The 22217-nt window shown below is 35.2% G+C and overlaps 1 protein-coding gene across 8 annotated transcripts in view; it reads left to right on the forward strand.

The window, feature by feature from the left end:
• Nucleotides 1–78: 78 nt before the first annotated feature.
• The window catches only part of FAM227B (family with sequence similarity 227 member B), a 195756-nt gene continuing 173617 nt past the window's right edge, over nucleotides 79–22217 (forward strand). For 3 of the 8 annotated variants that reach the window (XM_045449782.1, XM_045449784.1, XM_045449785.1), the window contains exons 1-5: nucleotides 82–271; nucleotides 3996–4133; nucleotides 7207–7260; nucleotides 15545–15776; nucleotides 17127–17194. In XM_045449782.1, coding sequence (XP_045305738.1) covers nucleotides 4086–4133; nucleotides 7207–7260; nucleotides 15545–15776; nucleotides 17127–17194 — 402 coding nt within the window. In that variant the 5' untranslated portion in view covers nucleotides 82–271; nucleotides 3996–4085. Of the gene's footprint in view, nucleotides 272–3995; nucleotides 4134–7206; nucleotides 7261–15544; nucleotides 15777–17126; nucleotides 17195–22217 lie in introns of all 8 variants that reach the window. The other 5 variants (XR_006704715.1, XM_045449786.1, XR_006704716.1 and 2 more) reach the window with 3 other exon arrangements.

Consider the following 22217-nt stretch of genomic DNA (forward strand, 5'->3'; position numbering starts at 1 on the left):
AGTCCGGCCGTTGCTAGGGCCGTTGCTAGAGCCCGGCGCCTCGCAGGTCCCGCGCCGAAAGTAACGGCTGGGGAGGGACGCGGGGCGGGGTTAGAGGGGGAAGTCCCGCCTTAGCCTCTCGGGCTGCGGGCGGTGTAGCCTCTCTGCTAGAGAGACAGGATCCCAGGGCAGTGAGGCCCGCTCGGTGAGGCTGAGCTTCACACCCTGCCAGCCGAGTTTCCTGCTTAAGTGGCACGCGGTTCTGGAAGTGTACTCTCAAGGTGTAGTTGCAGTGAGTTGTGAAAAATGCTGATCCCACGGAACACTTTTCCATTTTTCCAATTCCAAAAATATTTTAGTCGTGAGAGAACTTGGTTCTGTTACGTTTTTATGGCTATGTCAAGATGAGTACTTCGTGCGGTGCGTAGTAATGAAAGCTCTTAGAAACATTGTGTGTACCTTGATGGTTTGGCTCTCTTGAAAACTACACACCACTCTTTGTGTACTCTTCCATTTTGGAATTAATCATAATACGTGGGTGGATTATTAAACCACGTTTCCTTACCCCACCCCAAAGAAAATCCCAACCAATTGTGAGATTCAGAAACACTATGGCCAGATATTAAGCATTGTATTTATTGAGTACTTTGAATTTAGCATGTGAGAGGTAAAGGACAGAACCTTGCGCTAGACGAGTTTAGGACATCAAGTTAAAACCTGGGTAGTACAGAAAACACAACGTGACTAGTAAATTGTAGTAATTTTACAAGAGCTCAGAATGGAGTGGTCAACAAAGGCTCATTGGTTGGACTTGAGTAAGGCCTTGAAGAATGATTATGGCTTAAGAGCAGTGCTTTTCAAGGGGAATGTGTGGGACCCATTGGTGGAAGTCCCATTTGTAAGCAAGGAAATGTAGTGAGTCACAGCTACATGTTTTTAAAATTTTTATTAATTTTTTAAGTAAGTTCTAGGCCCAGTGTGGGACTTGAACTCATGACCCTGAGAGCTGTAGTTGCAGGCTCCCCTGACACAGCCAGCCAGGCACCCCAAAACTACACATTTAAAAAAATGAAATAGTATACTGTGGAAATGTCAGCACATGGCACTTGGTGAAGTATTATTTCATGGAGTTTTAAATTGCAGACAGTCCCTGGTTTAACTTGGGATTTTTCGACCTTATAATGGTGTGAATTCAGTATGCATTCGGTAGAAACCAAACTTTGAGTTTTAACTTGATATTTTCCTGAGCTACCCATATGTCATATGAAATTCTCTTGTGAGCAGCCACATCAGCCAGGCCATCACAAGGGTAAACAATCAGTACACTTACAACCATTGTGTTGGTCACTTTCAGTACAGTATTCAATTACATGGGATATTCGATACTTCATTATGAAATAGGCTTAGTGTTAGATGAGTTTGCCCAGCTTTAGGCTAATGTAAGTATTCTAAGCACATTTATGGTAGCTAGTCTATGATGTTTGGTAGGTTGGGTGTATTAAATACATTTTCAACTTAACCATGGGTTTATCGAAACTTAACCCCATCATAAGAAAGATCTCTGTGTGGGTGCGTGCATTTATAAAATGTATGTCTTCTTGTGCATTTCTCTTTAAAAAGTTTGAAAGCCACTGCTTTAGGAGGAAAGATGAACTTCCTGGGTGAAAAAAGTTAACAATAGCAAAGTCTCCAAGCCAAGAATAAATAATTCATGCCTTTTTCTTCTTTAACTGCTTTAGTTCAGGTGCTCAGGTTAAAAAAAGCAAATGATACTGTTTATTCATTGAAGTGATGTCAGTATTGGGTTACTTGTGCTCTGTAATACATTAGTCCAAAACATGACTTAAAACAACTTTTTTATTGTGTTCATGGATTGTGTGTTCAGCACGGCACAGAGAGTCAGCTTTTCTCTGATAACTCAGCTCGGAAGTCTATGAATGCTAGCAGAAATCCTGTGTGCAAGACTCTCCATGTGGCCTGAACTTCCTCACAGTATGGCAGCTGCGTAATCAGACTTCTGAGTGCTCCACAGTCCAGCATTGCCATGAACAAGGCAGAAACTACATGTTCTTTTCTGACCCAGTATCAAAGAGTAACACACTGTCACTTCTCACACATTATTTATTATTTTGGTTATAAGTGTGTCTTAAAACCTGTCCAGATTATAGGAAAGGGGACATAGATAGATACCACTTCTCAAAAGATTGTCAAGGAAATTGTGGCCATTTTTTTTTAAACCACCATGATGAATTTACTACTGTCACAGAAAACCCCAACATTTCAGGAGTTTGATACAATAAATTTTTATTTCTCACAGGAAATTCAGATGTTACTAGTCAGATGAAACATTAGACTCAAGGATGCAGGTTGTTTCTTGTGTTCTTTTGTTTAATTTTTACTGGTTCTACTATCTCCTAAGACTTGAGTCCACAGCTCATCTGACAAGAAAGAAAGCATGTTGAATCATACCAAAAGTTTTAGAGGTCATCCCTAAAAAGTGGCGTATATCACTTTGCCCACATATCAAAGATCCCTCCCCCTCCCACTTTACTGCATGTGAGCTTGGGAACTGTAGAGAAACATGCACATGTTGGTAAGCACTAACAGTTGACATATTCTAGGATTTTTACCAAAGCCTGGTAGTTCCCAACCCCTCCATTCTATTCTCAGTTCTCTCAAAAGAAAAATTCTTTCAAGACTTTTTAATAATTCTTTTGTTATTTACTGCATATGTCATAATATATTACAGTGTTTTGATTTTTTCAATTTCAGACATTTTCCATTGACTTTCTTCTAAGGAAGTCAATGATAAAGCTCTTTTATAACACCACCCTCAGGTACAAGAACATTCCTTCTCTCTCTACCTGTACACGTTCTTATCCCCTCATCTCTCAATGTAGTAATATCTCAATTTTTGTTTAAATTCACATTTGTAAATATCATTCAACCCTGAGCCACATATGATCACGTTAACTTTTAATACAACCTTTTACTTTCTTTTGTTTAATAATAGCCAAATTGTTGTGTAGTTATTAGTAATCTGTCCTCAGACATTCTGCCAAAGTGGTAAAGCGTTATAATCAAATATAGCAATTAAAATATTTCAATCTAGCAGATAATTTTTTCCTCCCATATACATTTTCCTTTCATTTTTTAAATTCATTTCTACTAAGGGTTTGTTTTTTTCATCTTTTAAAAGACAAACTTTTGGTTTGTTGATTTCTCTGTTTTCATATTTTTATTTCATTGGTTTCTGCTCATACCTTTCATACCTTTTTCTATTTATTTAAAAAATTTTTTAATGTTTATTTATTTTTGAGAGGGAGAGAGACAAAGTGTGAGGAGGGAAGGGGCAGAGAGAGACACAGAATGTGAAGCAGGCTCGAGGCTCTGAGCTGTCAGAACAGAGGTCGAAGCGGGGGCTCAAACCCATAGACCATGAGATTATGACCTGAGCCAAAGTTGGATGCTTAGCCAACTGAGCCACCCAGATGCCCCATCGACTGTGTTTTCTTTTGATTATAGGTCCCATTTTACTTCTTGTTTGTACATCTTCAATTGTTTTATTGTGTATTAGACATTATGTGGGAAAAATTATAGAGGATGAAGTATAATTTAGCATAAGCCTTTTTATCTCCTTGACATTCAAAATGAGATACTGATCTTTTGATTCCTCCTAGACTTGAGTTGAACTTTACTTTTGCTTTAATTGGATTGAAATTCACCTGTGTCTAAGCCAACTTCCAACTTCCCTCTTCATAGCCAACTCTTATATCTTGTCAATATTCAATTGGGAGAAGTTGGAACTGATTTTTTTTTTTTACATTTTTGCTTCACCTTTGAAGTCAACTCTGTCAGGGCCCTGAAGCCCAAGTAATGTTAAGAATGTGTTGGCCTCTTTAAGTCCTCTATCTTTCCAGCCCCTCCTGGACTGCTGCTTTTTTGATAAAACTCAGAAGGGAGTCATAGGGTCTGGGCAGGGATTGTTTGTCTGAGTCATTTGTTTTTGTATTTAGGTGTCTTTCAGACTCCAGTTTGTTCCTCCAGCTAATGCAGATGCTTAAGGTCCAGCTGATTTCTCTTCATCTCTGCAAAGTTCCTGCACCATGGCAGACCAACAGTTCCCTCAATGGATGGTTAAAGATCATTGCCGGGTAAGGAAACTGACACAGCTTTATGCTCACTTATAAAGGGGATTTTTTTTTTTTTAAATTTCTGGTCATCCAGGCTTCCAGGTAGAAAGGCTTCATGGGCTTGCAATTGCACAGGCCCTTATGATTAGATGGACCCTACACTTGGTTTAATGGTCTGATATTACCATCTTAAAATTCTTAATAATTGTTGAACAAGGGGCTCTGCATTTTCCAAATTATGTAGCCCATACTGCTTACTAGCACCCACTACTCTTCACTAACCTCATAGAAAAGTGAGATCTTTATTTTGTCTGGGTTTCCCTTGTTGTTACCAGGGAAGCATAGGTGTTTTGCATACTTCTACATTCTACTTAGAGCAGAAGTCCATTTACTTTATTCCTACCTCTTTTTAACACTAACCTTAGAGAACTTTGGAATTTTATATTGAAATTAGCTGGAACTTGTGTGAGTTTTACTTCCTTAACTTATTTTTCTAATTTTCTTTAATTGGAATGTATTATTTTCCAATACAAGTAGGTAAAGAGGTTATGTATATATGTATGTATACACACACACACACACACACACACAACATGCACGCACAATGGAATATTATGCAGCCATAAAAAGGATGAGATATTGCCATTTACAACAATGCGGATGGACCTAAAGTGTAATAAAGTGAAATAAATTAGAGAAATACAAATACCATATAATTTCAGTTATATGTGGAATCTAAAAAGCGAAACAAATGATTAAACAAAAGCAGAAACAGAACTTTAAATACAGAGAACAAACTGATGGTTGCTAGAGTTAAAGGGATGTGCAAAATGGGTGAAGAAGAATGGGAGATACAGGCTTCCAGTTGTAGAATGAATAAGCTGCAGGAATAAAACGTACAGCATAGAGAATATAGTCAATGATGTTATAATAGTGTTGTATGGTGACAAATGGTAGCTGTACTTCAGGCGAGCACAGTGTAGAGTTGTTGAATCACCATGTTGTACACCTGAAACTAATATAATGTGTGTCAACTCTTCTCAAGAAAAGGAAATAAAGAAATGAAGGAAGAAAGAAAAGAAAAGAGGAAAGAAAAGAAAAGGGGCGCCTGGGCGACTCAGTCGGTTAAGCGTCTGACTCTACTTCAGCTCAGGTCATGATCTCACAGTTTTTGAGTTCAAACCCCACATGAGGCTCTGTGCTAACAGTGCGGAGCCTGCTTGCGATTCTGCCTCCCTCTCTCTCTGCCCCTCCCCTGCTTGCTCTCTATGTCTCTCTCAAAATAAATTAAAAAAAAGAAAGAATTTTTAAAACAGAAATATGGGGATTTTTTTAGTGCTTTGTACTAGAAGTGGTTTGATAGCCATTATAAGAAAAAGGCAACATTTAAGTTGTTCTAATTAGCTTCTTTATATTTCATACATTTCAAAATAATACTGATAGCTTTCTTCTAGATGACTACTACATTCACTCTCTCTGAAGATATTGTATCCCTAACATTTTTTTTTGTCTCTAAGCATTCTGTGCGTACCATCTCTCTTATTTCTTACCCTTCTCAATCTAGAGTCCCATGTTTTCCATTAAATTTTTTTGACAGCTCAATGCAGCTTTGCTTCTGAACGCTTCTTTTTGTAACGATTGTCACATATACCTTTTATTTTGTTATTTATTATCTGTTATATATTTGTTTATATTCACCATATTTCAAACAGTATTAAAGAATGAAATATTCCCTTCAACCTCAAAAGTGTAGCTATTTTTACAAAACTATGGTGATTTTGTAATCTGTATCATTTTATATATGTGGAATATATGTTATGGTAAATTAAAATGTGCTGCAATCTTTTCAGACATGCCATCATCAGACCATTAGGATATTGTATTAGGATATTCTGAATTCCTCTTATTTTTGCCTTCTTCTAATGGGGTTTTCATTCTCTAGAAATGGTCATATTATTGTTCTGAATAAATACCCATTTTTCTGTTATCTATTTACTCATTTATTCATTAATTTATACACATTGCAAGTACTTATTGTGTACTAATCCTGAGTGAATCATCGTATGAAATTTTGACAATTCAGCAGTGACTTATACCATAGTTTCTATCCTCATATAGATACAAATCTATGTGTTACTGAAGAGAATCTTTTGGGGAACAAGGAGGACTTCCTAGAACAAGTGACTTTTAATTTGATATTTAAAATAAGATCAAGAAGGGATTGGACAGAGAAGGTTTGGAACAGGGAGGCTTCCAAGCAGAAGTAAGAATGTGTACAGTCTCTAAGGCAAAGAAGAACAAGATGTGGTCCTGATTAAAATTAATTTGTCTAATGAAAGAATATGTTTTCAACTTATGAGGAAACTACTAATAAAATCGGGCTATTACTTATTACATGGAAATATCCAAACATTTAAGTTACTTTCACCATGTCACTAGTGTGGCCTTTTCTTAAATACTTCATCAGCAAGAGAGGCAAGTTAATATATTTTTGGCTTTGGATTTATTGTAGACACCATCCAACATAGCCCAAAATATCTTGGAACTCTTGTAGGAATTTGAAATTAGGACATTCAAGAGGATTAATGTGGAGTTTTTTCCCTAGAAGCAATATATAAGAAGGAAGCCTTTGAGAATTTGGTTTGGAGGCTCAGAATTTAAACATTGATCTCTGTGCCTTTTAAAAGTGCAGGGACTTGGGGCGCCTGGGTGGCGCAGTCGGTTAAGCCAGGTCACGATCTCGCGGTCCATGAGTTCGAGCCCCGCATCGGGCTCTGGGCTGATGGCTCAGAGCCTGGAGCCTGTTTCCGATTCTGTGTCTCCCTCTCTCTCTGCCCCTACCCCGTTCATGCTCTGTCTCTCTCTGTCCCAAAAATAAATAAACGTTGAAAAAAAAATTAAAAAAAAAAAGTGCAGGGACTTTACAAAGTGAATATTTTACAATGCCTTATGGCTCTGAAAATTATAACTTAAGTCCAGGAGCACCATTTATTTAAACAAATTATGTGTAAACATCATAAACAGTGTTAATTTATGTTGAGTTTGTTAGTTAGCAATATTTATATTAATTAGCAATGTTGATTTACTTCATTAGAAAATGCATAAACCTCCAATGAACATTGAAGAATTCTTAAAGTTTCAAAATTGGGTAAGTAGTACATCTATTTTATGTCCCATTACATCTTTTAAAACATCAGTTGTGAAGATATGGAAGGCTTAAGAAAAGGCTGAGAATAGAAATTCAAAAAAACTACATTTCAATGTGGGAAATGCTTATAAATATTTATCTCCTTTCAGTAGGCTCTATCTTGTAGCCTTGTCAATATTCTATTCTCTTTTTGACTTTGAGAAAATTTTAGATCTGTATCCCATCAGAAGGATGATACAAACGTTTCTATATAATTTTGCTAATATGTTTGTTTTGAACATTTACACCTTAAAGAATATCTGATAATTATTTGTACTTCCCTCATTTATCCATGTACCACAGTTTAGACTCACAGGTAATTTGCAGGGGTGGTGTATCAGTTTCTTTGATTGTTGGATCAGGGTGAAATATTCAAAACTGTGTTTTCATGTTGAAAGCTCCTGTTTCCGTTGTTAACATTTAAGTACTGACTTCTGGAGTTATTGGGCTTGCTACAAGTTTTCCCTTGGGTCTGTTTACTCATGAATCTGAAGATCAGGTTTGTTTTGCATCGGAGAGTGTCAAGGACTAGGATAAAGATGTTAGTGTGGAAAACAGAGAGAAAGGAGACTTTTTAAAAATGAGGTGTGTACAGGGGTGCCTGGGTGGCTCAGTCGGTTGAGCATCCGACTTCAGCTCAGGTCACAATCTCACGGTTGGTGAGTTCGAGCCCCGCGTCAGGCTCTGGGCTGATGGCTCAGAGCCTGGAGCCTGCTTCCGATTCTGTGTCTCCCTCTCTCTCTGCCCCTCCCCCATTCATGCTCTGTCTCTCTCTGTCTCAAAAATAAATAAACATTTAAAAAAATTAAAAAAAATTAAAAAAAAAAATGAGGTGTGTACATACTTTGAGTAATTTGGACTGAATAATTTGTACCTATTTATAAACAGAATTTGCTATACTAAATTTGCAACTAAACTGTTGAGAATAGAATTGCAAAAATACCTATATTTTTAACATCTATTTTCAATTCTTTGTTTAAATAAGTTTCTTTTTAAATGTTTTAGAAAAGCACTGAATTCCCTTTAGGAGCAAATAGAATATGAAGATATTCCTAGTTTCCAAGAGTTTATTTCAGTCACTGTAGCAGAGCGAAATATTTTAAACTATTATTAGCACAAACTTTTTGCAACTACAGTAAAACCTTGGTTTGCAAGCATAATTCACTCTGAAAACATGCTTATAATCCAAAGCACTTGTATATCAGAGCAAATTTTGCCATAAGAAATAATGGAAACTCAGATGATTCTTTCCACAACCTGAAATACTCATATAAAAATGATGACAATACTGTAATATAATATAAGATAATAAAACATACAAAGTATAAAGAAAAATAAGCAAATTAACCTGCACTTACCTTAGAAAACCTTTGTGGCTACTGTAAGGGAGACAAGAGAGGAGGGTTATTGTGTAGGACAGCCTTCACTATCATTAACGGAATCACTGCTATCTATTGGCTCAATGGCATCTTTTTCTTTTTGTGCAACTTTAACAAGGAACCTATCCAACAACACTTGATTTTGTCTCCTTTTGAGGATTTTGCAGAAATGTGACATTGCATTGTCATTAAACAGATTCATCACTTGCACTGCTACAGCCTTATTTGGCTGGTGCTTTTCTACAAAATTTTGCACTGTTTCCCACATTTTACACATCTCCCTAATCTCATTTGAAGTGAGGGATTCCTCCACCTGTTTCTCCTCTTCCTCTGCAGCCGAGATGCAGATGTAGACTTCTAAAATTGTGCAACTTCAGCTACTCACGTACCTTGTTCATACTTCTCCATGATTTCCTTAATTTATACTGGAATCATCTCCTTCTTACCACCTTTCTTTTCAACCTTTTTCTGTACAAGGGCCATTGTATACACTTGCACGGGTGTTGACTATAGTACAGTATTGAATTCTTCTCATATACTGAATTCAATGTAAGAGGCAATAAGGCAGAGGAAAGGATCTATATCTGCAGGCAGCCTGACCTAGAAAGAAGCAAAGCATTCCTAAGCTTACTTTTGTATGGAAAAGCAAAGGACTGTCCAAAGGTACTTTGAAGTGACAAAAATATACTAGTGCCAGTTGTGGGCACCTTCCAACATTCTGAAAAATCACTGATTTCTGCCAGACACCACAACCTGAGACTGAGCAATCCAAGCATGGGAGACAATCACCCACAATTCCACAGTGAGAGAGAGAGAGAGAGAAAGAGAGAGAGAGAGATGGAAGAACCATAGGCTCAGTTGTGATCATGTGACGTTCGGGGTCATGTACTACTCATATTGGAAGACATCGCTCATTTATCAAGTTAAGATTTATTAGAAATGTTTGCTCATCTTGTGGAACACTCACAGAACAAGTTACTCACAAGCCAAGGTTTTACTGTATTTTGATTTAAATAATGATGGAAACGTGCTATAGCCTAATCACAATGTTTGGGGTCTTTTTAATGCCAAGGGGAAAGGATTATAGTTAAACCAAAATCAGCAAATAATTATGGAGATATTTGGACTATACTATCATATATGCTTAAAGATCTATGATTTCAGATGAAAATTTCTAATTATTTGAGTTGGGAAATGCATAATCACTCTGCTTAAATTAAGAATAATGCTAATCAGAGGTGCCTGGGTGGCTCAGTCGGTTAAGCGTCCGACTTCGGCTCAGGTCATGATCTCACAGTTTGTGAGTTCAAGCCCCGCATTGGACTCTGTGCTGACAGTTCAGAGCCTGGAGCCTGCTTTGGATTTTTTGTCTCCTTCTATCTCTGGCCTTCCCCCACTTGTGCTCTGTCTCTCTCTATCTCTCAAAAATAAATAAATGTAAAAAAAAAAAAAAAGAATACTAATCAAATCAAGATGACAGGTTTATGCCAGCCCTTTACCAAAGATAGAATAAAATAAAAATCAAAGCAAATGTTTTATTAATGGCATGTAAGAAGCACTGTCCTTGTATCCAAAGGCCAGCGTTTATATTGATAGCTTTCAATTTTTATCATATGGCATTTGATAAAGTAACGTATATCTATTTGTACTGTTTTATCACTTATGGATTTATCTGTAAAGTTGTTCTTGTTGTCTCGATTTCCCAACCAAATACTTGTAATCTGTAGTTACTTTTTTTCAAGACATGACTATGTCTATGCATTGCCATACTGTTGAATATTTGAAAGCATCCAGGAATAAAATGACTGGATATTTAATTTCTTATTTGCTGGACAAAACTTTTGTCTTATAGGCAATCATAAGAAAGTAATAACTTCCTCAAATTCATTTAAGAAATATTTTTGAGTGCCTATTACAATTAGAATATACTAGTGAATAAAAAGAGGCAAAGATCCCTGCCTTCATGGAACTGCTTTTTTTTTTTTTTTTTAGAATTGAAGCATATGATAAACAAGCAAATGAATAAAACAAAACAGAAATTAAAATATATTCTAAACTGCTTATGGCCTCCTGGAAAGCCTATCTATTAATTTCCCTCTAAAATATAAAAGCAAAGGTGTGTATCTGCATAGTGGTGTAGTGGTTAAGGACAGAGGCTCTGGTGTCAGATTGCCTATGTTCAGATCCCAGCTCCACTCCTAGCTAGCAGTAGACCAGTACCTGGAACCTACATGTTAGCTGTTAGTTTCTCACGTCTTATCACTTATCTTTCATCACATCATCTAAAGATGTCTCATTTTGGCCGATTCCTACCATTTTTATTTTTCTTTTGTAATTTTAATATTTTGTACCTTCTACTCCTGTCTTTCCCCTCTTCCTATTTCTTGTTCTAGTTCTGTGTACTTTTTTTTACCTTCGATCATTTCTCATTTATCTATTTGATCAATTCCCACATTCTCTTCCTGCTTCTTTCCCTTTTACTCCATCACCATTCTGTTTCTATTTTTATTTTTATAAAAATATTTTTGTATTCTGTTTTTATAACAGCCTCTTGTTCCACTAATGTTGCATTACTATCAATTCTTTGACTTATCCTGTTCATTCATTCATTAATGATTTTTATCCACTACCTACCAGATGCCAGGTATTGTTCTGGACCCTGGAAATACAACAATGAACAAAAAACAGAGAATACTCCTTGCCATCATGGAATTTACATCCCCCTCCTTCTGCACTGTTTCCCTTTAGTGTTACACTTTTTTAGTCCTTTTCAGTTCTTTAGGTACTCAAGAGTCGGTTTGAATTCTTTCCTTATTTACACATCACATTTGATCTTCGCTGATGTTTATTTCTTACTCTGCGTCCTGTTTTTCTGCTTTCATGTGACTTTTATTTAGGAGTACTTTATGTCCGTATCAATTTTCATTAACAAGTCTGCTACACTTATAATCCATACCTAGAGGGTACTCAGATCCCTACTGTGATTTTTCTCAGAAGATCAAAGGTACTTTATGATGGAATAATTATTTCAATCCCATTGTCTTTCTTTAGGGAACAACCTATTTATTTATCTGTTTGTCTGTTTATTTATCCATCCATCCATTCATTCTTTAAAACCCTCCTTTTTTTAAAGCTTAAGGAAAGAAGAGTTAAAAGTCAATTCTTCTAACCCTGGTCATTCTTCATATTTTTTACTCATTTTTGGAAACCTCAGCACTTTTTTTTAGGGCTTAGGACATGGATGAAGGCCTAATCATATGTTCAGTAAACAAAATCTCTTTTCAAACTTCAAGAGAGCCCTTCTGTCTAGCTACTAGGCTCCATCTCTAGTTGTGTACCAGTATGTCATATTCTGTGCCTCTGCCACTGCCAAAGTTTAATTGCAGTAATTAAACATAACAAGCACATAGCCGATTCTTGCTTCACTGACCTTTTAAATAAGATAAATGTCTTCCTGAAGTTATCACTGAAGACTATAGTGCTCTAATGGAGAATTTAACTCTTTAGGGAACAGAAATTTCCAGTCCAATTCTTTTGTCTCTTTGGAATTGGAATACATTTGTTTTTAAATTAATATAATCACTGTGGACTCTGGATGCTTAAACCCTAGTAGTGTTGATTTTCTCTCTGCCAGTAACGACATCATTTTTGCCTGGCTGCTCTTCTGCCTGTTGGCTGCTAGTTGACTCCAGTTTACCTTCCCTAGGACTGGCCACAAAATTTACCTTCAGATGATACTCTATTCAAGGAGCAGGTGGTTGAAGGAAAAATAGAAAGGAATAATAAATGAAAGTAAATAGAGAAATGAGGGGGAAAGGCAAGTATGATCTGCCACAAGATCACCGTCTGGTATCCATTTAATCATGCAGCCACGAAGAAGCCAGTGAAAAAACCGAGCTTAGTTATGCATCACCTTATTCATGTTAATGTCTTTGGGACACCAGTCAATCCCCTGATTACCTTGGGAAAGTACAAAAGACAGAATCTTATATCAGGCTTATAGGATTACAGAATACTTTATTCACCTCATAATATACTTCAATATCTTGGGAACAAGGATTGTGATATCTCAAGTCTGGCATAAGGATACATTTTTCATTAAGGTTTGTGTATATTGTAAAATCTTGCAAATGCATTTCCATTTGAGTCTCTCTCCTCTCTCCCAAATCTCCTCTAACAATAGCAACACATGACCCCTAGGGACTGTGTTTTCAAATGTGGCTGTCATTCTGACTTGACAATGTTTGTTTCCAAGAATTGCATCCTGTGATTATATCTTATTCTTCCAAAGTCTTTGTACTTTTTGATACATAAGACCCAAATTTTAATGCAGGAAACTTCTCCAGGTGGTTGTGTCTTGTTTAAGATACAATATGTAGGAGTTGAGAGATGGCACTTAGGTATCTAAGTGTATTCTTTTTTCTAAAATGGTAGAGGGACATAGATACCTGTAGGAAAGTTTTCTAGAGTTAGAAGCTAGATATTATTCAGGTACCTGCTATTATTAGAGAGCGTAATTTATAAATAAGACATGTATGATGGGTTCAGAAAGTCTTTAAAGGAAGAAAAAGGCAAGTGGATTAGACCAAAGCTATTTAAAATTTTAAATAATTCCTGATCTGCAGACTTCATATTTATTCCCATTTAGCTAAATTCCCAGAATATCTCACCCAAATTTCATTCAAGAGTTTATTCTCTGCAGATTTTCTACCATTGCAAAAAACATTCTTTTACTCATACACCTTTCTTAATGTAGGCCAACTTTTTTTGTTTTGCTATTAGTTGATTATAATTAAAAGATAATCTTGTATTTAGATTTGCAAATATTGTTATGAAATTCCTTCCTTTCCCTTCATTTCCCTTTCTCTTCTTCCCTTACTCTCTTTCCTTTCCTGAGCAATTTAGTCCTGAAGCCACTTTGGGACCCAAACAAGGCAGGTGTCCATATTGGCACTGGGGAAGAGGATGTACTGTGATGGCCCTGGGAAAGCTATCTGAATTCAGCCATGGTGAGGAGGGTATACATGTGATGCCTAAGGTCCAAGGGAGTGAGATGATATCCACCTGTGGCTGGGGATGAGGAGTTTTTCCAGGGATGTATGGAAGTAGGCTGCGGCTTGGTATGAGAAGTCAGAGCTCAGGTAGGGGTAAGGAAGGTATCCCTGAAGAATTGGCAGCCTGGCATTGGATGTCAGAGTCTAAGCAGGATGAAAAGGACATCTACATGGAAAAGAAGCTCCCAGTGAGAGGAGAGATTGGTTACCTGAAAAGATTGATCAAATAAGTACATATACTAAAGATAATGGCAACTAGATTTTTCACTGTTGGAGGTGGTAATTGTACTATGTAAAGAAAGAAAACTAGAATGTTTGGAATTGGAATTCCAGGTTTCACTGTGAACTCATGGTTTTAAATACAGTAAAACCTTAGTTTGTGAGCATAATTCATTCCAGAAACATGCTTGTAATCCAAAGCACTTGTATATCAAAGCAAATTTCCCCATAAGAAATAATAGAAACTCAGATGATTCATTCCACAACACAAACATATTTATATAAAAGTGATTACAATACTGTAATATAATACAAAATAATAAAGAAAATACAAATGTAAAGAAAAATAAATGAATTAACCTGCACTTAACTTTGAAAACCTTCCTGGCTGGTGTCAGGGAGAGAGAGGAGGGTTATTGTGTAGGACAACTTTCTCTATCACTGATGGAATCACTGCTACCTACTGGCTCAATGGAATCTTTTTCTGCATGGGGGCCATTGTGTATGCTCGCACAAATGTTGACTGCAGTACAATATTAATAAACTCTTATTATATACTATATTTAATGTAACTGGTAGTAAGGCAGCAGAGGAAAGGGTCTATATTCTATATGTGCAGGCAGCCTGACCTAGAAAGAAGCAAAGAATTCCTAAGCTTACTCTTGTATGGAAAAGCAAAGGACTGTCCATAGGTGCTTTGAAGTGACAAAAAATACATGAGTGCCAGTTGTGGGCACCTTCCAACATTCTGAAAAATCAATGATTTTTGCCAAACACCACAGCTTGGGACCGAGCATCAAAGCTCAGGAGACGATCACCTACAATCAGTGAGACAGAGAGAGAGAGAGAGAGAGAAGAACCATTGGCTCAGTTGTGACCATGTGACTTTCAGGGTCATGCACTACTCGTGTTGTAAGGCATCACTTGTTTATCAAGTTAAAATTTATTAGAAATTTTTGCTCATCTTGTGGAACACTCACAAAATAAGCTACTCGTAATCCAAGGTTTTATGGTACAAAGAGATCAAAAAAAGACTGGGGAATTTGTAGACTGAAGGAGACTAAAGACTTATGAAGCCTAAATGTGATACATGACACTGAACTAGATCCTTTTGCTATAAACAGCATTATTGGTTCAGTTGATAAGACTTGCACAGAGTCTGAGAATTAGGTAGGAATAATGTATGACTGCCAATTTCCTGAACTGATGGTTATATTTGATTATGTAGGAGAATGTTTTTGTTTTTAGTAAATACACACTAATGTATTCGAGGAAGATGGGGCATCAGTCAAGTAAGCAACTTATTTTCAAATGATTCAGGAAATAAATTTTTTTGGTAAAACATTTGAAACTTCTAATCTTTATGATTGTTTCACAGTTTCAAAAAAATGCATTTAATAAAAAATTATGCTGTGTTGTGCAATATTTTGAACACCTGAAACTAACATAACATTGTATGTTAATTATATTTCAGTAATATAAAAAAAGATAATGCAATGGAATTAAGTCTCAATTTTAGCTCATTGATTTTGAATTCTATTATTTAAATTCATCAAAAATGATTTAGGTCGTATTCACTCCCATTTTTTGCAGGATTATTGGCCAAGGGAAATCTATTTTGGAGACAATGATAAATGGTTACACACTGTAAAGAAAATGAAAGAAGATAGTTCATTTACGTCAATTTATACACATCTGTGGGGAACTGTCCCTCGAATACATGATGCAATCATTACCATGGAGTCAAGATTAGGGGAATGTTCAATTCTTTTGAAAAACCATGCCTCTAAAATACTTGATTGGAACAGCATAATTTCTGAGACAAGTAAACTTTATTTCTTTATAATGGTAAAGTAATGGTCACTTTTGTGTGTCTGCATGCCTGTCTCTGTGTGTGCATTCTCATAAAGAATGAAATCCTAAGGTGTAAAATATCTAAAAACATAAAATTTATTTTAAAACTTCTTCATTTCAACATAGTTCAGTCAAGATTTTTAGTTGAACATGAACATGTGGATTTAATGGAAGTGTTGTTAGAACAAAGCCTAAAATAGTTGTGAACTTTGTTAAGCTAGAGTGGAGGTAGCAGAATAACAAGAAAACAGGGTTGCATCAACTCTCTGTTGGTACCAGAGACAAGCAAGGCAGCAAGGGTCAAAACATAAGAACAGAAACACCTAAAACCCAAAGTAAGGTGAGCTACATGAGCTGTGTTAGCCTGTAGGAAGTGTTCAGCATTCAGTAGTGAAAAACTACAGACTGAATAAGAGCATATCTGCTAGTAATGATTGTTTTTACCTTTTTTCAGTATTTATATAATATTTTTCTTATCTAGTTGTATTTCTTAATGCTTAGAGAGTAGCTTTAGGTACTAATGGTGATTCTTGTATTATTCTTTATTTAGTGGGCAAACTTTTCATAATACAATCCTTAAAAATGATAATATTGGTTTACTTACAAAGTCTTTTCTGTGTGTTAAATATATTTAATTAGTTATATTAGATATCTGACCTCCTTTTTTACATCTTGATTTGTCAAATTCTGACAATGTGTTTAATATACTATTAAATTCACTACTGTTTTAGTTTAAATTTTCTTACTGAATTTTTCATCATTTTTAGTGTTAAAAGTGTTTTTAAATTATATAAGCTATATATATAGCTTGTATGTGTGTCTGTAATAGAGGGAGGTATAGAGAGAGAGTGAGCACAGGTGTACATTTTCAAAAAATATTTTATATTTTATATATATTTTATATATACTCATTGTCCTCAATATGTAAATGTCTGAGCTTCAACTCAGGTCTAGGTTACCTGACTTCAAAGTAGTCCCCCATAATCTTTCACTGGGCCTTGCTCCACAGTACTGTACTTTATTGAATTTAAGGTGACCATGAAATAACCAAATGTAAGTAGCTAAGCTATTTGAAAAACATGGGCTTATTCAGTGGGAAAGAACTGAGATAAAACTTTAGATTTAGGAGGAAGTACCAAAGACAAATTAGTTAGAACATGACATTTCTAAAAAAAGGAAACCTAATACAGTATTTGTACATTCAACTAAGGGTATGCGTGTCTAGCATTATACTTATCAAAATAGCTAGTTGATCTCATTAAATAGTTTAATATGTAATTTCTTTAAAGTATTTAAATTTTATCTAATCATTCTTTTAAAGGTTCTAAAAGAAAATTGGAAAGATACAAGGCATTTCTAAGGAAGCACCATAAGAGAAAGAAGATAATGGTATGGATGTGTGTTCGTCTTCCTTGAAAAATTATATTTTCACAGAAAATATAATTACTATAATTTCCTAGATAAGCACCGATAGCATTTTTAACATTTCCCTTTAGTCTTTTATTGCCTGTGTATCTGTTTATGGGTTTTTAAAAAGGTGGACTCGGGGCGCCTGGGTGGCGCAGTCGGTTAAGCGACCAACTTCAGCCAGGTCACGATCTCGCGGTCCGCGAGTTCGAGCCCCGCGTCAGGCTCTGGGCTGATGGCTCAGAGCCTGGAGCCTGTTTCCGATTCTGTGTCTCCCTCTCTCTCTGCCCCTCCCCCGTTCATGCTCTGTCTCTCTCTGTCCCAAAAATAAATAAGTGTTGAAAAAAAAATTTAAAAAAAAATTAAATTAAATTAAAAAAAAAATAAAAAGGTGGACTCATATTCTTCTTTACACTCAGTATTAGAGTGTTGGCATTTTTCACATTACTATGTTACTTGAAGACTTAATGTATACAATACAACCTCCATCTATTTAATAATTTATAATAACCTACTTCACTATTATAATAGTGCAGATTCCATGTCAGTCCTCTGCCTTTAGAAAATATTAGCAATTATTTTTTATTACCTTTAGAATTGCTTTGTCAATTTTTGTTAAATCTCTTTGAGTGTCTGATTAGAATTATAATAGACTTCAAATGAACTTTTAGAAACCTAGTCCTTTTCAAAAATACATTATAAAATTATATAATGTTACAGTCATGAAGACTTTAAGTGCCACCACTAGCCTACCCACCTCATTAAATTTTGTTTTTTAAATTTCAAAATTACTTTGTTTATTCCTGATTATGATTAAGGTAGTCATTTTAGAGAATCAGAAGAAATAGATAAGCAATAGGAAGGATAAGCGCTGTAATTCTATCATTTATCAGCAAATCACATGTATCTCACTATCTAGTTGTCACTTTCACCTTTATTTTATTTTAAAAATAATTCAGAAAATTTGGATTAAATTATACATTTCTTGGGGCTCCTGGATGGCTCAGTTGGTTGAGCAACCGACTTCGGCTCAGGTCATGATCTCATGGTTTGTGAGTTTGAGCCCCGCGTCAGGCTCTGTGCCGACATCTCAGAGCCTGGAGCCTGCTTCTGATTCTCTGTCTCCTTCTCTCTCTGCCCCTCCCCCACTCATGTTCTGTCTCTCTCCGTCTCAGAAATAAATAAACATAAATTTTTTTTTTAAATTATATATTTCTAATTCATTAAATGTATTATGAAATTTTCGTCAATAAATATTTTTCTTCACCATATTAAGCGTAAACTAATGTAATAGCTCTTTGGTTAGACTCTTAAGTTAGTTTTCATTATTCAGTATTATTTACAAAGCTGCTCTGAACTTATTTGGAGCTAAAGATTGTGCTCATCCAGGATTATTTTCTTAAGATAAATTTCCAGAAGTGGAACCGCATGGGAAAAGAAATGTGAAAACCTAAGTGTCTTGATATGTATTGCCAAATTGTTCTCTACAAAAGTAGTACCAATTTATATTTGTAACAATAGAGTTTGTGATTGATCCCTTACCCATTTCCTTGTCCACATTTAATACTGTATCTTTGAATGTTTGCACAGTTGATTGGCATAAATGTTATGAATTGCATATGTTTTACTAATGAAGTTGATACTTCAGGTTTTTCTTAGCCTTTGTGTTTCTATTACTGTGAGTTGCCTATTTATGAACTTCGGCCATTTGGGGGGCTGTTCTCTTTTCATTTTTACAGCTGTTTGTGCTTTAAAAATGTTAACACTTTCAGTAATATGTGTTATACATATTTATACCACTTTCTTTGTAGCTTTTTAGCCCAAAGAAGGTTTTTTTTTTGGTTATATAGAATTCTATATTTTTATGGATCTATAATTTTCTATTGAAGCTTTCTGTCTTTAGTGCCATAATATTTAAGAAGTCTTCCTTCATCAAAAGATCATACATACCTTCACCTGTGTTCTGTTGTATCATTCTTACAGATAATTGTGTGTGTGTATGCGTAATTCTTTAATTCATCTCATGTTTATTTTTGTGTAAGGGAGTAAAACATAAGAATTTTGTTTTAGGTCATCAGTAAATTTGTGTGATTTTCTTCATATAAGGTCTAAACATCCCTGTTAGATTTATTCTTAGGTATCTTAAGTTTTAATTACTAGTGTTACTGAGATTTTTTTCCATTAGTTATTAAATGGGTTATTGTTGGTATATAGGAAATTATTTTTGGTATATGCATACTAGTCAATAGCGTTAGTGGTTTCTCATCTTGTCTTCAATTTAGAAAGAATGATAGTACTTTGCTATTAGGCATCATTTTAAGTGTTTAGATAGCAATTTTTTTTTACACAATAAAATTTATTTTTATTCCTAGTTTATTAAAGATATGTGTATGTGATGTTGATAGAGATCAGCTATAGCTATAGATATCTCCTTGCTCAAATACTTGAAAAAGAATCTCCATGGTTTGAAAAGAGAGGAAGATAATCCACAGTGATGATAGCAGAAGCTACTTTCAACTTTTAATCTATGAATGTGTCAGATTGCATTAGTAGCTTTTCAGAAGTTGAGCCATTCTTATATTCTAATATTCTCTTCTTATATTCTTATATTCTTAGGGTATACTTTTTTATTACATTACTGGATTGGATTCGCTATTGTTTTGTGTGGATGTTTTCATGTGTGTTTGATAAGATATGATTTTCTTTTGGTTTTCATATGAAAATTACACTAATCTCAGAAAATGAGTTACTTAGCTATATTTCTCTTTCTAGTTTGTAAACTATAGAATATAGTATCTATATTGGGATATCATTTGTTTTATAGATACATAGATATAGATTTAGATATAGATAGAGATACAGGTTTAGATATAGATTTAGATATCATTTGTCTTTTGGATGTTTGGCAAAAGTTGACTATGAACTTCTGTTTATTTAATTATTGTTTATATTTTGCAGGGGGATTAGGTAGGTTGACAGAAATGCTGTGTGGAAGTTAACAGATTTCATAAATATCAACTTGGGTAGATTGTCAAAACATAATATTGAGTGAAAAAAAACAAATTACCCATTCATCAGTCAATGGACATATGGGGTCTCTCCATAATTTGACTACTGTTGATAATGCTGCTGTAAACATTGGGGTGCATGTGCCCCTTCATATAAGTATTTTTGTATCCTTTGGATAAATTCCTAATAGTGCAGTTGCTAGTTCATAGGGTAGTTCTATTTTTAATTTTTGAGGAACCTCCATACTGTTTTCCAGAGTGGCTGCACCAGTTTGCATTCCCAACAGTGCAAAAGTGTTCCCCTTTCACCACATCCTTGCCAACATCTGTTGTTCATGAGTAGTTTGTTTTAGAGGAGATGTGGTATATATATGTACAATGAAATACTACTTGGCGATGAAAAAGAATGAAATCTTGCCATTTGCAACAACGTGGATGGAACTAGAGAGTATTATACTAAGTGAAATAAGTCAGAGAAAAACAGGTAACATATGATTTCACTCATATGTGGAATTTAAGAAAGTTAACAGATGAACATAGAGGAAAGTAAGGAAAAATAAGATTAAAACAGAGAGGGAGGTAAACCATAAGAAATTCTTAAATATAGAGAAAAAACTGAGGGTTCCTCGAGGGGAGGTGGTTAGAGGGATGGTTTTAAATGGGTAATGGGCATTAAAGAGGGAACCTTTTGGGATGAGCCCTGGGTGTTATGTGTAAGAGATGAATCACTGAGTCTACTTGTGAAGCCAAGACTATACTGTTAGTGAATTTGAATTTAAATTAAAAAAAAAAAAGCAAATTACCAAATAGTATGTACAGTTGATATGATTCCTTTAAATTTTAAAAACACACAAGAAGTGTTCATATTCTTCATGTATAGGTACACACATAGGTAAAAATCTGTTAATGGAATGGAAGGAATGCAAACCCAACAAAAATAATAGTGACTATCTGAAGGAAGGGAAACACTGAATAGAACCATAGAGATCATGGTAAAAAGGGAATCTGAACTTTATACTTTATTATATAAATTTCACATTTTATTTTAAAAATTAGTGTTAAGCAGGGGTGCCTGGGTAACTCACTTGGTTAAGCATCTGACTTTAGCTCAGGTCATGATCTCACAGTTCATGAGTTTGAGCCCTACATCGGGCTCTGCGCTGACAGCTCAGAGCCTGGAGCCTGCTTCAGATTCTCTGTCTCCCTCTCTCTCTGCCTCTCCCCTGCTCACGCTCTGTCTATCTCTCTCTCTCTCTCTCTCTCTCTCTCAAAAATAAACATTAAAAAGAAAAGTCTTAGGCAAATACTAAAATGTCAACAGTAATCCATTCTAGGTTGTGGGAACATGAAAACACTGGTAATTTCTTTTTTTTTTTTTAATTTTTAAAGGAATTTCAAAAATTCTGACTTTTGAATTTTATCAGATAACTTCTGAGGATCTATTGCAATGACCTTTAGATGAATTATACTAACAAAAGTTTAAATTATTTTTATTGCTAAATGTGTTTTATTGGATTTTTTTATCTGGATTTTAACATGTGTTATTTATATTTTTGTGATATCTTTTCTAGGTTGTATAATCAAACACTAGTTCTGTATTACCGTTACTGTGCTCTTTGAAAACTTCTAGTATATCTTTGCTTCCCACAGAATAAAGCCAGGACTTTGAGATTAACATTAACATCTTTCTAAATCTGACCCCATCCTCATTGACTAATTATATCTGTAGCTCTCAAGCACACAGCTGTCTGTTTTTATTATAATTGATTTTATTTTCCCTAAATAATCTTTTTTTTACTCCTTTGCATACTTTTTTAAATGTCAATAATGTCATCTTCCTTCAGTTAGTAATCTTCTCTCGTTCTTTCAAATTTGTTTCCTTTGTCATTTCCTTTATGACATACGTATTGTATAATGTGTGTGTTTATGTGTGTGATTTGCCTGTAAGTTTAGTTATTCCTGGGGGAAGTAGGGATGTGGAAATGATCAAAAACTAA

Source organism: Leopardus geoffroyi, chromosome B3 (assembly GCF_018350155.1).
Source record: "Leopardus geoffroyi isolate Oge1 chromosome B3, O.geoffroyi_Oge1_pat1.0, whole genome shotgun sequence".
Taxonomy (NCBI): Eukaryota; Metazoa; Chordata; class Mammalia; order Carnivora; family Felidae; genus Leopardus; species Leopardus geoffroyi.